The sequence below is a fragment of the Centruroides vittatus genome, unplaced genomic scaffold, assembly GCF_030686945.1.
Source record: "Centruroides vittatus isolate TY-2023 unplaced genomic scaffold, ASM3068694v2 scaffold_944, whole genome shotgun sequence".
Classification (NCBI taxonomy): Eukaryota; Metazoa; Arthropoda; class Arachnida; order Scorpiones; family Buthidae; genus Centruroides; species Centruroides vittatus.
Window position 1 is genome coordinate 1,540,311 of NW_027122722.1, and position 16,634 is coordinate 1,556,944.

Below are 16,634 nucleotides of genomic sequence, written 5' to 3' on the forward strand. Positions count from 1 at the left end.
CTCACATGAATGTTTTCTAAAAATTATTTATTTATACAAGATTAAATATATGCATATCATTATATATCTATATTGGAAAGACCATATGTAAAACAAAACAAGATCAAACACACTGTATATTTAAGTTTAATTTTTAAAATAATCAGTAATATTTTTTTATTTCAGTGAATTAACCTTTATAGAAGCAACATTACAAACTTTACTTGTGTTGCCTCTGTTACTTCCTGCATTTTGAATCATTTAATTGTCTATGACAGCAATAATTTCAGCTTCACTGAAGATAATTATGGTTTTGCATCCACTGCCTACTTCCTTTTCTTCACTTTCACAGTAATTTCAAAAATAGCTAGCTCTGCTTTGTCTAGATCTGAAATGTAAGGGCTGTGAAATGGCTAATTTTGAAACTAGCCTCCAATTTTCACCACCCTTTTTATTCCTTTATTTTGTGGCTAGTTCAGAAATTTATAACAATCATCATTGAATGAAGCAGAAAAATACACATCATCAAGTACTTAGTTAATTAACTTTTTTAAAAATGGCCTTAGCTATTTTTGAAACTATAAGCCTGTTTTCCATTGATTAAAATTAATGGAAAACTAGTTATAAACTAAAGGTAAAATAATGAGGAATATGTACTGCTATTAATATTTCACAACTTCAGACAACTGGTTGGCACACTCCAGTGACATGATTAACAGACTAGGGTTGAAAAATTTCTACAAATGGATTAAACACCACTTCAAAATGATTAATGCTACCACTATTCAACTTTCACTCCACTACAAAAAAATAAACTTGAAGGACTTTTTAGTTAAAAATATAACAATGTTTAGTTATTTAGATTTTGATTTAAAAGTTATAGTTTTATATTGACTATACACATTTACAAATGTTTGTTTAATTTAGAATTTAAAATATTTAATGTTAAACCATAGTTTTCTATGGAGAAGATACAGATTGATAAATAAAGAATAGGCTTGTGTGAAAATCCATGCTACCATTATGAAACACAGACATTACAAAATTAAAGAACAAATTGCATCCTTTCTAAGTTCAATAAAAATCAGGGGCAATTTGGCTAAAATAAAGAATTGGCCTTTAAAATAAAAGATGTCTGGCTACACTAACAGAGACTGATGGATAATGAAAGTTTTACTGTACCATACCCAGACATTCTATATTAAGCAAATTGTTTAGGAGCAGGTTATTTCAACTCTGACTGACTGGTTATTTACAATTTATTTATCCAAAGAAATCTGTATTAAAGACAGGCTTGTATCTTGAATGGTAGTGATAGTGATTTCATTGTTACTATCCTACTAAAGTGATATCATTCAAACCCTAATTTACAGACATTTAATACACATGTCCAGACAGTTGACTGACAGACAATTCACCAAACAGACATTTGGCCAACAAACAATTTTCTGAACAGGCATTTGAATGACACACATTTAATCAAATGGACATTTCATTGACTGGTCATAACTATTTTTGTACCAATTTAAATTTTAAAAAGTAATGTCACATGTAAAAAAATTAAAATTAATTACAGCAACAAATGTAAAACAAATAAAAATGACTTATGACTTGATTTTCAGCACCATCAAGCAGATTAGATTAGATCTCAATCCTGTCTCAGTCACCATTGACTATGAAAGAGTGACTCTTAACAGCATTACATCTTGTTTCCAAAATGCGAAATTTTTGGCTTTTTTTCCATTTTGGGCAGTGCTTGTTGAGAGAAATACAGTGCTTAGGTCTACAGATTTGGTATAATGATTCAAGTAATACAATCATCAAGCCTTTTCAAGCATTAGCATTTGTGCTGATAGGTGATGTTGCTGAAATCTTCACTAAATTAGTTTCATCATCAGATGAGGAAACTGATGAATTTCTATCAGAGTTTCTAGGCTACTTTGAAGCAACGTGGATTGGCGTTATACAGCGTGGAAGATGATGAAGGCCAGCATTTGAGCCAAGAATTTGGAACACATTAGAAAGAATTACACAAGGTCTTCCACGAACTACTAACTCTTTAGAAGGATGACACAAAGGGTTTGAACATAGAATGAGAATCACTCATCCTTCTGTTTACCATCTAGTTTCAAAACTATAAAAAGAACAGTCAAATTGGGAGTTGACAATCAAGATGGTAATGTCAGGAGTTGAATTGAGAAATTCAAAGTACCAGATATTAAACAAAAGGCTGATGTCTATCATTAAAAAATGTGAGGTGTATCCCAAAATTCATTTTTGAAAGCAATTGCCCAAAATCTTTAAATTGAATATTTAAAAAAATTTTTATTGTATTTTCTACAAAGCAAACATTGTACATTAGTTTTAGTATATGAGTAATAAACTGTTTAAAACCAAGCAATGATATTATCCTTATCTTTGTAATATGTCTGTTGACCAAATTTCCATTCGATCTGATGTCCACTCAGCAAAATTTCTGTTGAACAAATGTTCATCAGTCGACTGTCTGGGTATCTTAATACATTACAGATCTAAGAAAGAATCATAGATCCTTTTTATAAAAGTGCACAAACATTAAGTTTTTTTTTACAAGTGAAGGTCACAGGTTGTATGCACACTTTTTAATAAAATGCTATTGTGAGGACTTGGAGGTCCGAATGGAGGTATTAACAAGATCTTATAAATCTCTTTTTATAACTCGAAGGGGAGACAATAAAGATCTTGACTGAACAATGAAAGTTTATTTTGTAAATTATTTAAACAATAGAAAAGACTAAAGTCGAGGGAAGCATTGCTGAAGAGGAGTTGTATTTAGTCGTGAAACTGACCTCTTTCGCTCCCTCTGATCGGTTTCAAATTGTTACCAGGTGACGAATCAAGACCAATGAAAAGGTGGCTTTAGGGGAAAAACTTATAAAACCGTACAAATTAAGGACGTGATGTTCTTGGTTCAGAGTGCTCCTCTGCTGGATTTTTTCTGCTGTCATTCAACACCGAAAGCTAGTTTGACATCCCAGGATTTGTCTTCGCCATCCCGTCCTGGCAAGATTTGCCTAGATACATCTAATCACCGGAAGAATTCTCATCAAGTTGTGCTCTGCACTCTGGGGGCATCGCTCTCCATATCACCTTTGCCGGAAGAAGAGAAACGATCATCAGAACATTTGGACTTTTTGTACAGATGTGTTTCCCATCTTTGGATAGGCATTATGCCTTCTTATAAAATAGTTGTAAGAAATTTATATTTTATTAAATGGTTTAAGATGGAAACCTGCCTCATTGATTCTAAAACAATAGACTACGATAAGGCTGGAGGGAAAAATCTGAATTCAGGTGGACATTCTTGGGCCGGACACAAGAGGAGATGGACGAGAAACCGAATCCGAGAGATAGACCTGGAGGTGAACCCTCAGAAAAGGCCAATTCATGAAAAAAGAGAACCTACAAGACTTGGAAGTCGAAACGAGGAACTACATAGAATTATTTGCTGAGAAATTGGGTACCCCACTGTCCTAAAACTCTTCTTACTTCCCCTTTCAATCTATCCACCTTACACTTAGATTTAAGTTAGATTAAGGATACATGTGACCTTTAGATAAGTACTATTGTTGGGTTGGTAGTTGTGACGGGATCCAACTACCCGGATCACTGTTACGTTGTGAACACAAAGTAATTGGAATTGTAAAAAGAGCGGAAATCTGCAAAGAACTTGTAATTATTTATTTCTATCATGAAATTAAACTTGTTTTAATTGGTTATCACACGTACATGTTTTCCTTTTGCATTGCACATCTTACATTATTTTGTTTTTCAATGAATTTCATATTTTCTCTTTACAACATACACATTCTTATTTACAGTAAATAATATATTACTCTAGCACATTCATATATTTTTCTGTTCTTTTACTGACTTTTTCGTAAATACATATAACATTTTTTCTATCATTAAAAACTTCCATATTTTAATAAATTTTATGTAATATTTTAATGTTAACTGCTGATAAACAAAGCATGCTTCCTTACAATCAGTACTGGAGAGTTGCTTTATTACTGATTTTAAAATTGTTTCAATTGCTAATGTAATGTAGTTATTTAAGCATTAAAAAAGTTATAAAAATTAAAACTTCAAATTTATATTCTAATCAAATATGATGAGCTTATAATCTGAAAGATTCATTGGATGAACAGTTTAACATTTAAAATGCATTTTAAATCATGATATATATTTTTTGTCCCTTTTTAGTAGTGATTTAAGCTATAAATAAAAATGTTACAAATTGAAAATGCTTGAATATTTAAAGATTGTAAATTTACATTAATTATAAATATATTTTATTGATCATTACCTGGACACAGATGTCCACAGGAGTAATTCATATCTCTACTTTCTTGGATTTATACAAGAATCTCAAAGTAGTCTCTCTCTCTGCTATTCTCCAAAAAGATCCATTTTGCAAAATCTTAAACAAATTTAGCTGCTAACTGAATATATCATTAGTATATTCAAATATGAATCATAAAAATTATGATGCTTTTTATAAATTACACTCACAAAACAAAAGTTTTGATTATCCAGGGAATTGTCATATCCATGCCATTCTCATTTAATTTTATGAAGAAATCAAGTTTTTTCTATAGTCTCTGGAAGTGTTATCTTTATGAAATTTAAGGCTAGAAAAATGATATTCAGAAATATCATTCATTTTCTTAGTTTATATTCAGAAATGTGAAATTTCAACCTCAATTTTTTTTTCACATCTTTTCTTAGCAATTATCAAGAAAATAAAGTTGGATAAAAGAAATATTGATTTCTCTGGAGAATCAGATCTATATTAATTCAAAATGCCTTCATTATATTTTTCTAATAAAAATTGAATGTTTATTCATAAATGTGATATCTTTCTAATAAATCAAATGATTAATTTTACTTTTAAAAATGAAATAAATAATTTGAAATTACAATTACAAAAAAAAAAAAAAAAAAACAAAATTGTTATTTGAATTGGTAAATAACAATAAAATTTAGGTACATTAAATAAAACTATTTTATAAAATATCATCATTATGCAGTTTAATTAATAGTCATACTTAGAAGGATAAAAATCAATATTTGTTCATTTGATTTTATTTCAATCCATAATATATATACAGTAGAGCATCGATTATCCGACCCCCGATTAACCGTCACATCAGTTAACCGACCACGTTCTAGTCGGCAAATTCAAATGCCCGCCAGTAATGTGGCGCTACAATATTTGGCTATGTCTTGGCTACTTTAATATTATTTTTGTTAAATTTTTGCGTGTTTTAGCTGGAAACACTGGCTCAACCATGAAAGGGAGGCCAGTATTTAAACCATGCTTAATTTTTTATTTTGTCTTTATTTTGTGGAAAATAAAGAAATCATTTTTAATGATACAATAGCGACGATTATTATTTTAAAAAAAATTTTGTTAGGCTTAACATCGATGAAAATTCAACACAAAGTAGGTTAATAGCGATATACTAATATATAAATTACATGGGATATACTAATATACTAATAATGTATTTTATCATACTTTTCGGTTATTCATTTTTTCAGTTATCCGACCAACCCCAGTCCCCAATTGAGTCGGATAATCCATGCTCTACTGCAGGGGTCCCCAACCTTTTTGTACCTAAGAGCACATTCCAGAATACCGGCTGGACGACGGACACCATTTATTTTTTCAAGGTGAATTTATATTTGGACATAGTTAACAGCGCCAGATTAAGCCTCTAGCGGCCCTAGACAAAATTTATATTGGGGCCCCATTTAAATAAGTTGCTTCTAAACAAATCTTATATAATGTGACATTAGCATGGGTAACACCCGGTGCGGATATCGTGGTGTCACGCAGGAATATTTCTAGATGGTGCGAGAGATATCGTGGCGGAGATTACTTCTGACACACGGATGGCTGTTGACTTTTTTTTTTTTTTTTTTTTTTTTTAGTTAACGACTGCTGAAATTTCTAGTTCACTCCAAGCTACAGGCCATACACGTTTCCCTACTTTGATTTTACAGTATTCAAAACGAACCATTTTACTTCATTTCAGGTATGGGAAATTGAATTAGTGCAGATTTGGTTTGGCGGAGGGGAAAAAGAGATTGGTCGCATTTCGCTTTGTGCTTTCATCTGTGTTGGATGCCATTTCTACTTTTGAATGGTTAATCATTCAGAGTGAAAAAACTTTTACATAGCATTTTATCGAAAACCGAAATATTTTTATTTTTATCGTGATCGCACAGTGGCGGGCACACGTAAAACGATTGGCGGGCGCCATGGTGCCCGCGGGCATAGGGTTGGGGACCACTGCTCTACTGTATATATATTTTTAAAAAATGAACACTTTCTAGTATGTCTGTGAAATCAAATAGTTCTAATATATTATGCACTGAAATTTTAATGATTTATATCCATTATATATATTTTGATAAACAAGATTGTAGATTTAATAATGATGCAAGATCTTACAAATCTTTTATATGAATGTTTTGATTTTGTATTTGCAAGACATCTGCATTTTTTGCACAATATCTGAATACTTTAACAAAATTAAGAAAAACAATTTTAATATTATGGTTACAATGTAACTAATTATTTTAAATTTATTTTCCACTTCTCATAACTAAAATTTAGTGAAATAATTTTAAAATTTTCATATCAACATTCATGTTGTTAATAGAATATTTATTAGTTTTCTTACATAAAATAGTAGTAGTTTTTTAATTAAAAAAATTGCAAATATCCTTGTCTCATAATCTATGTACTGTACTTCAAATATGAGACAGATCTTTAGATCAACAATTCAGTCATTCTATAAATTTAAAATCAAATTCTATTCTAGATATCTTGTAAGTCAATTCAATAACAAATAAAAAAAATAGCGAGGGCTTTCAATTGCTTGTTATCAATACTAGAATTTTGTATGAAGTAATAACAACAAGAAAACAAAATTTAACAGTCTGAATCAATTGATTATAAGCTGTAGAACAACTGTATTCCAATCTTTAGAAAATTATTCAAGTTATTTTATATTAAATAATATTTTAAAAACACATTATTAAAAATAATAATTTTAATAAAATTACTCACTGAAATACTGTAAGTTCATCATTAACTACAAGATCAGATTTTTTCAGAAAGCTAATTAATACATTTGTCTCTAAACTCCCAAAATCATCCATGTCAGCAACTAATTCAAAATTCCAAGTAATAAAATTGCTACAAGCAGTATAAATAGGAATATGGCCACAATTTAATGTATATTGAAGCCATGAAACCTGAAAATGTAATAAAAATAATGAAAATCTTGTAATTGACAAGAAAAGTAAATCAAATGACTACATGACTTAATTATTTCATTTTTAAAATAAAAGTTTATGTGAAATTAAATCTATATGTAATAGTCAAAAATCCTTCATCCTAAGCATTGTCAAGAAAAAAAAAATTAATTTTAAGCTATTGTATTTATAAGCTATAGTACAAACATATTCATAAGAGTGGAACATCATAGCAGTTACATTCAGGCCTACAATTGCATATCCTTTTGCTATTCTGGGTTTGAATCCAATTTTTTCAAGAATTTTTTAAAATTTCCTTTATTTTTATTTTTGAGGAAAAGGTGGGTTACATTTTTCCACTACTAAATTCTTTATTTTTGCATTATTTTTAGTAATTTACTCATACATTTCTATTCTCTAGATCAGTGGTTCTCAACCTTTCTGAAGCCATGAAACACAATTTGTATACTTTTTATTACACGCATTAGCATCAATGTATTCAAAAATTTATAAACAATTCCATGTTTACTATTCTCAGGAAACAATAAAGCAATAAACTAATAAACTTTAACATATTGAATAAAATAAAAACATGGAATTGTCTATAAATATAGCAATGGGAATAAATTTGAATAAAAACTTTAAACTCTTTTCTTTCATGGAACACTCAAGGTAGGTTTGTGGAACACAGGTGTTCCACAGAACACTACTCTAGATGCTTTAGATCAGGGGTGTCCAACCCGTGGCCCTATAAAACGTGTAAACAAAACTGACAGATTTTTTAATTTAATTTTTGTTTATTCATTTCAACAGCATAAACTCAAAAAAGAAGTTTCACAAAGCCATAAATCTTTACACATACTTTATTTTTGAGCGGAAAGGAAATATTTAAAATTACTTGGAAATGTGTGAATGAGAAAGGAATACTAAATAAAGTTGGAGTTGGGACTCAAAGGATTATAGACCCAAATTTGGAAAAAGGAGAGAAAGGCTCAAAGATAAAAAGTAGTAAGAACGGTTAAATAGACCTGTTATACAAATATTGACTCTCAATTTTTCAACTTTCCTCACTTCTTTATCTTTTGACCTCTCTCTCCTTTCCCCACATTTGGTCTATAATCCTTTGAGTCCCAACTCCAGCTTTATTTAGTATTCCTTCCAGCATTGCAAGATTTGGCAACTATGTGCCAAATTTGGCTACCCATTTTTTAATTTGGCGTAAAAAATATCATTTGGCGCATTGGGTACTTTTTGGGCTACATATTACTTATAAATAGGTTAGTTGAATAAAAATGCACTTTAAAATGGTGTTTTGTCATTTTTAATGATTAGGGACCCAAATAAAACAAATATTTGTGTTTTTCAAATAAATTTTTATTTGTCTTCTTTATAATAAATGAATTTATCTATTTCTAAGTAAAAATTGAAAGTGTCTATAGAATAATTTAAATATCTTTTTTTGTGATAAAGTTTTAATAAAGTTTTAATACTTCTTACTATAATCTAGACATGTTAATCCTTAAATATACTTGTATATTTAAGGATTGGGCCACAAGTATATTGTGGCCCAAAACTCCATGACTTCTTCCAATGTGGCCTACAGAAACAAAAAGGTTGGACACCCCTGCTTTAGATGCTTTATGGCTCTCTCATTTGACTTGCAGTATACTTTCATTGTATTTCGGCAAAGTTTCTAATAGCATAAGTAAACATTAATCATAAATTAAAGAAACTGAAAATATTCTATTAAGCTGGGAGTTAAAGATGTCATAGCTGTATTAAAACTTACACCAACTTATAAATGAAAATCAGATATAGACCTTACAGTTTTTAAGTTTTGAGTATGGGTTAATCATAAATACCTTATTTCAAGTTTCAATTTGTCTTTGGACAAATTCAAGTGTCTGAAAAGTTTGTGTATAACCATTAAAAAATTTACTTGTAAGCACAGAATTTACTAATTTTTATTTAATAAGTAAACTAGTAGAAAAGCAAACATTAATAATTCAGAAGTGGTAAAATGCAACCCACCTTCCGTAAAAAAAAAAAAAAAAAAAAAAAACAAGTCAAGACTCAAACCCAGAACAGCCAGGGAATATGCACTCATAGACCAGAAAATAACCACTACACCAACCATTCTTATAACTGTGTTTGCACTAGAATGTATAAATTATATAGCTTAAAATTGTTCCTTTTTACCTGAAAATGCTTAGGATTGAAAATTTTTTATTATTATGTATCAGTTTAATTTCACTTAAACTTTTACTTTAAACACAAAATATTTAAGTCGTATAGTCATTTGGTTTACTTTCCTTGTCAGTTAATTTATATTGTTATTGTACAATTACAACAATTACAATATCAACAACATAATAGAAAAATCAACAAAAAATTTCAAATTTTTTGTTGATTTTTGGACTTGTATTATTTCTTCTAATATTTTTTTATACTATATGTCTTTGCACAGTTATTCAAGTTTAACTGTGCCACTTTTTACAAAAATCTTACATTTCTAAAGAATATATATATGAAATGAATAATAAGAAAATGTTATGCATGAAATAATAAATAATCTATTTATTCATATATATAATGTAAAAAATTTGAAATTTATACAGGATGTAAAGTACTGTACAGTACATCCTTCATAATCAAAAGATTTTTTTATTTAATTGAAAAACTTACCAGCTGGTTATGTTTAGTAGCAGATACAACATGTCGGCACATATAATCCACACACAAATGTATTAAATCTTTAACATTATATTTATCAGCTAATGTGACAAGTGGAAGAACCAAAAAATGATTGATGTGTAATTTTCCAGTGTATAAATATTTTAGAAAGTCGGGAAAAACAAGAACACATGCTGGATCCTCATGCAAAGTAATTCTGCTTTCATGAGATTCACTCCAATTTCTGTTCATTAACATAACCTGGAAATAAAAACAAATAGTAAAAATTTAAACTTTCATTTTAAAATTCAATCTAAAGAATAATTAGCAATAATTAAATTATAATAGATAATTCAAATATTTTACTATAATTGAAAAACTGTCTGAAAACTTCAGCACTTCCTTTGTTTGCTTGAAAGCCACAGCTTTCTAAATTTAGTCCATGAAAGGCACAAAAATACCTGTAACACTTTTTATAATCAAAAATCTCCAATCCTGGTGGAAAATCTGTTATTCTATCTTTTTGAATTTCTTTTATATTAATATTTTTTATTAACTGTTTCAAATTAGTATCTTCAAATTTGTTATCATTGATTTCTTCTTTTGACAAATTATAAATTCACTCTTCTTCTTTCATGGTTTTATTTTTAGCATCAATAATTGTATCTAAATTTAGTGTGCACTTGGAAAGATTTCCTGAAATTGTGTGATTTGTAATGTCCACTTCAGGTATCACTTTATTACTTTTATCATCAACTGAAGTTTCAATTAAATCAGTGGGTAATGCTAATAATCATCATTACTACAGTCTGAATCAATTACAATTGGATCTTCATAATTACCACCACTAACTGTACTTATTGTTGATGTATTATTTTCTGTTTTCTGAATCAATGACTTATTTTCTAAAACAGATTCAACAATAATATTTGATAATTTAATTTCTTCATAATTATTTTTCATGTTTTGTTTCTCATCATTATTTTAGACTGATGAAAATTATTCTTCTTACAAAAAGATCTGATTTTAAATACAGTAGAGCGTCGATAACTGGAACCAATTGGGGACTGGGGTCGTTCCAAGTAGTGATTTTTTCCAATTTCCGATTATGTACGAAAAAATATATTAACCTGTCCGATGTTCAAATTTTTCTCCGTTGCGTGTCGCTTCGTGTTGAATTTTCGTCGATTTTAAGCCTAACGAAAATTTTTATAATAATAATCGAGGCTATCGTATCGTTAAAAATTATTTCTTTATTTTGTACAAACAAAATAAATATATTGAAGAATATAGAAAAACATGAAAATTATACTTTAGAAGTAAATTTAGTATCAAAAACATTCGATTCAGCACGACACAGTCCAACTGAAAATCTTTTCATGTTTTCTTTCTCATCATTTATTTTAGACTGGTGAAAATTATTCTTCTTACAAAAAGATCTGATTTTAAATATTTGCTTTGTTTCTTCTGCTTTATGATTTTCTTTGATATGTTTATATGGTTTCACTGCTGATTTCTTTTGATAAGATTTTGTGTGTAAATGTTTAAATTCAGAATTATTGGCACTAGAAATAAAATCGGATTTCTTCAAAACTGATTTTTTACAGTTTGTTATTTTTTCAGATTTTTCTGAATTATTTGTCTTTTTTATGACTATGCTTACAGCATTAAAATGATCATAAATTAATGAAACATTTTCATCATCTATTGTATTTATTTGTGAATCTCCTTTTATTTTTAGATCAGCTGTACTGGTAATATAATTAATTCCATTTTTGAAGACTGGTGTATCACTTATTCTTTTATTTGGGATTTTTAATATTTTATTCTCATTATGATCGTTTGAAAAATTCAAATTATCTGATGATTTCATTACAGATATTTTTAAAACTTCACCATTATCACTATTATGGTTTACATAATCACCATTCATTACAGAAGAATTCAATTCTAAGAAAGACACAAAATGTTCCATATTATATTCAGAGTCTGAAAAATCTGACAAGCTTAAAGATTTACTTTTTAACTCATCATCTACCATTTGTTCATTAGGTAAAGTTATCTCTTGAATAAAATTTTCTAGATTCTTTATTGAAAGCATGAGCGTTGTTTTCATAATACAATCACTTGTTATCTATAGAACTGCTTTATTTTCTGTTTTCTTTATACACGACTTAAAATGCTTATATTATAAATGAAGAATGTATTACGTAGCAAAATATTCATGTACATGAACATAAATATGACAACTCAACAAGTTTCAAAATAAGGACTAGTAGATGAGCAGGATATTGAAGAGTTACTGCAGGTTTCTGGTGAGAACCTTACTAGCAATGGCCTTCAAGAACTGGCAGAACAAGAAATTCATGTAGAACTGGAAAACAGTGATTCTGAAAACAAAGAACCCAAAGAATTTCTCTAAAGATTTCCTTAGTAAAAGTTTGGTAATGATAACCAAAATCATTGATCAAACTGTAGCGAATGATCCAAATTTTGAAAGGAGTGCAAAAGCAAGACGAAGCATTTTGGATGCAATCTCTTGCTACTGACATTTTCTTAAAGAAAAAAGCAACAAATAACATTAGATGACTTCATTGCAAAAAAATCAAGAATTTCAGAAGAGCCAGAACTTTCATCACAAAAAATGAACTTTACATTTCTGTGTGCATACGTTTGTGTTATTTAACATATATTATTATGCAAATTAACATAAAAATAACTTAAAGTAAAATCTGTTTATTTTTGGTTGTGTGTTCCCGCTTTCCCTGTTTACTCTGTGTTAAAATGACCACGGGTAACGTTTCATTTAGCACTTTGTTCTCAAGGAACGTATCCCCCACATTAAACGGGGTCTTACTGTATCTTGTAATCTGATTGTTTACTATAATGTTGAAAATCTCATAAAATAAAGTACTGCAAATAACTTTCATTGCCAATAAATAATATACTTCAGTGAAATTTTACATAATCACATATACAGTATATCTAATAATTCTATGTGTTACTTGATTATCATCATTAATGTCATAATACTTGAGTGTGTTCGGTTTATTTAACATTAACACTAGAACTGCAACAGTGGTCATTTTGACTGCTACTGAATTTTACTTACTTACTCACTTAACCCTTTCCCAGCCAGGGTACCGATCTATCGTTACCCTAATTGTTTAGCAAAACGGTGAGGGTACCGATTGATCGTTACCCTGTTAACAATCAATTTTTATAAAATTTATAGACAACAGATGTCAGCACTTGAAGGCATCGTCTTGTTTATCATCTGTCTCACATATTTTTGTCCAGGTGGTGTTTTGTTGACTTAAAAAATTTTAATTATCAGTTTTTTTTTCTTAATTTTTTATTTTCTGATAATTTTTTATTTCATTTTTAGCATATTCATGCAATAATATTACTATAATAAGTTCATTAATGCTATAATAAGTTTATTCAGCTATAATATGTTAATGCATTATAAATATTCAAGTTATGACCTTCAGTTCTGATATTTTATATATTTTTTTAATTTTTAATTTTTTTTTAAATCTAAAATATCAGCAAATGTTACATCTATTGCTACTGGTAATCATATGTTTATTACAAAAATATATAATCTTGTTTGATATGAAATGAATAAAGTATATTAGTTCATTATATTAGTTGAAAGCAGAATAAAGTTCAGATTTCAAACAAATGTTTGATATAATGTGCGATAATTTCACAGCGAATAAACGTACATGCATAAATGTTATATCAAATTGTACAGAACAATATTCTACGTTGTTCTGGCTTAGTGACAATAAGAATGAAGTAACCAGACAATGTTAATTTTGACAAAAAGTAACAAATTTTCAAGTTTTAATGTCAGTTATCATATATTATTATTTTTTTTCTCATAAATTTTTCAAACAAACTTTATTGAAAAATGTGGTATTTAAAACTAACTATATTGATAAATATACGTGATTTTTTTCATATGAATAAAATAATAATTTAATTTTTGGTGAATTTTTAAAATAATATTGCCTGATTTACCTATTTTGCTCTTGGCTGTTTTACAAAATAAGGGAGTGTGGCAAACGGCAGGCAAAAGGTTAATAAAGTTTGTCACAGAAATCTGAAATTTGACTTTTTCTGAATTTGAATGTTTTGCATTACAACTGAATTTTATTTTGATAAAATCAAGGGATCCTGAGATATAAAGATCTCCACTTACAACCACAGATAGTAGTCATTTTGAGGGCTGATTTATTCTGTTATTTTATTACCTTTTGTTTATTTTTTACTTTTGTTTCATGTGTCTATGACTTGTAAAAATGAACACTTCTATGTGAATGATTCCACTAGTCTTGTTTGCATTTTGTGTGTCTTTTGTTAGAACAACTTTTTGCTTCAGTTTCATTGAACTTATTCACATAGTGTGTATAGAAGTGTTTTAAACTATGCCAAGAGATAGGTTCTGCAAGATCATGAGATTTGATCAAAAATCAACCAGATATGTATGCTTGAGGACTGATAAATTTTCTCTTCATTTGCTACACAGAACAATTTTCATAAAAATTGTCCTTTCCTACAAACCTGAGAAAAATCTAATCGGAGATGAGCAGCTCTTTACTAGACATACAAGATATAGATTTAACTAGTACATGCCCAACAAATCAGATAAATTTAGGATCAAGTTTTTGGTTTTGATAGATGACACCAAATATCTGTGCAATGCTTTCCCTTACATTGGACAAGATGGACTCTGGCCTACAAATGAGTCCCTTCCAGAATACATTGGTATGAAGCTGATCACTACCTGAACAAAGGAAGAAACATCACTATTGACAATTATTTTACAATGCTGAAACTTGCCAAGAAACTTCAAGATAAGAAGACTAGCATGACTGGAACTATGATTCAAGTGAGAAGGAGATTCCATAATCAGTCAGGACATTGAATGCTGAGATCTATTCGATGTTGCTTAGTACAAGGCTTCCAAGTATCAAAAATCAGAAATCATTCCATTTCTAATTTTTGATACTTGGATGCATTGTACTAAGCAACATCGAATAGATCTCAGCATTCAATGTCCTGACTGATTATGGAATCCCCTTCTCACTTGAATCATAGTTCCAATTATGCTAGTCTTCTTATCTTGGAGTTTATATATTTTATTTACTTATTGTTTGCTTTTCCTATTTGTCCAAATTTTTAAGTTTAGTTATTCTGGTATTCTACACATTTGTAAGGTTTTCAAATAGTTTCTTGATATTCTACTTTTGAACATGTAGATCTGAAGTTCAAGTGGTTTGATCTGTAAAAACATTTAACACTAGAACGGCAAGACTTTCTGTATACCCGTACTTCATATAATAATAAAATTAAGGGAAATTTATACCAAAAGAATATCTATAACACTTTCCTAAACATGATTTTCTATGAAATATAATTAAATTCAAAACTGCTTTCAATATAGTTTTATTGTAACATTGAACCATTGAGTTACAATGTGATGAAATTTAGTGTTGATGACCTTGACCAGATAGCAAGAAACTATTCCGTTCAAGCTGATACACACTGCTGGCCTGTCCACATCTTTTATAATATTATAGGCCTGGTCACAATCAATGCTTGGATTAATTTCAGACAAGTAACCAAAAATAATATGAAATGTCATGTGATTCTGCAGAAAATCTGTGAGGAACTATATGCTGAACACATTGCATTATGACACCTAGTTTAGAGACTGATTTACTATCCAATACAACTGATTGACTTGTGTCAATCTTTGAAGCATCGCTAGTGTCAAATAGCACATGTAAGAAAAACAAATCACTTTTATTGCTTGTTTAGAAACAAATAATTAAGGAAGAAAAAAGAATAGATAACCTCTGATCAATGTTACAATAAAACTATATTGAAAGCAGTTTTGAATTTAATTATATTTCATAAAAAAGCATATTTAGGAAAGTGTTATAGATATTCTGTTGGTATAAATTTCCCTTAATTTTATTATTATTTGAAGTACGGGTATACAGAAAGTCTTGCCGTTCTAGTGTTAAATGTTTTTACAGATCAAACCACCCCAACTTCAGATCTACATGTTCAAAAGTAGAATATCAAGAAACTATTTGAAAACCTTACAAATGTGTAGAATACCAGAATAACTAAACTTAAAAATTTGGACAAATAGGAAAAGCAAACAATAAGTAAATAATATATATAAACACAGTAACAAAATATAAAACATACAAATGAAATAAGTGAATATGTTAATTCACTTATTTCATTAACATAACCCATGTCTCTGAAACATGTCATTTTAAATAGAATATATCTTGCTAAAATGATTGTAGTTTCATCAAAATGGTCTGTCAAATGTTCAAGCTTAGTTTTCATGGAGTTTTATTAATCATATCCATGAGTCAAGATCTGGGATTTTTCTTTTGTTTAAAATCGGATTATCAGAAGTTGCAATGATAAGTTCTTCAGATATCCAAACATCTGATCATGGCATATATCTGAATGTAACCAAAGTATCTTAACAAACAGGTTTATCTTTGCTATTGGAGATTAATTTTTTGGCAAGGACCATGAACATTCTGCCTTTTCTTAGATCCTCTGTCTGTTCACTGTGCAATAAATGCTGCAAATGTACCAATCAAGCTTTCTCCTTGTTCATTCTGACTGGA

General features: G+C 29.0%; 1 protein-coding gene across 3 annotated transcripts in view; it reads right to left on the reverse strand.

Moving 5' to 3' along the window:
• LOC136990482 (BTB/POZ domain-containing protein 17-like) overlaps positions 1 to 16,634 on the reverse strand; it is a 62,765-nt gene that overhangs the window by 24,081 nt on the left and 22,050 nt on the right. For all 3 annotated transcript variants that reach the window (XM_067288866.1, XM_067288867.1, XM_067288868.1), the window contains 2 exons: positions 9,976 to 10,224; positions 7,103 to 7,290 (listed from right to left, as the gene is read on the reverse strand). In XM_067288866.1, the coding sequence (XP_067144967.1) occupies positions 7,103 to 7,290; positions 9,976 to 10,224 (437 nt within the window). The remainder of the gene's footprint in view (positions 1 to 7,102; positions 7,291 to 9,975; positions 10,225 to 16,634) is intronic.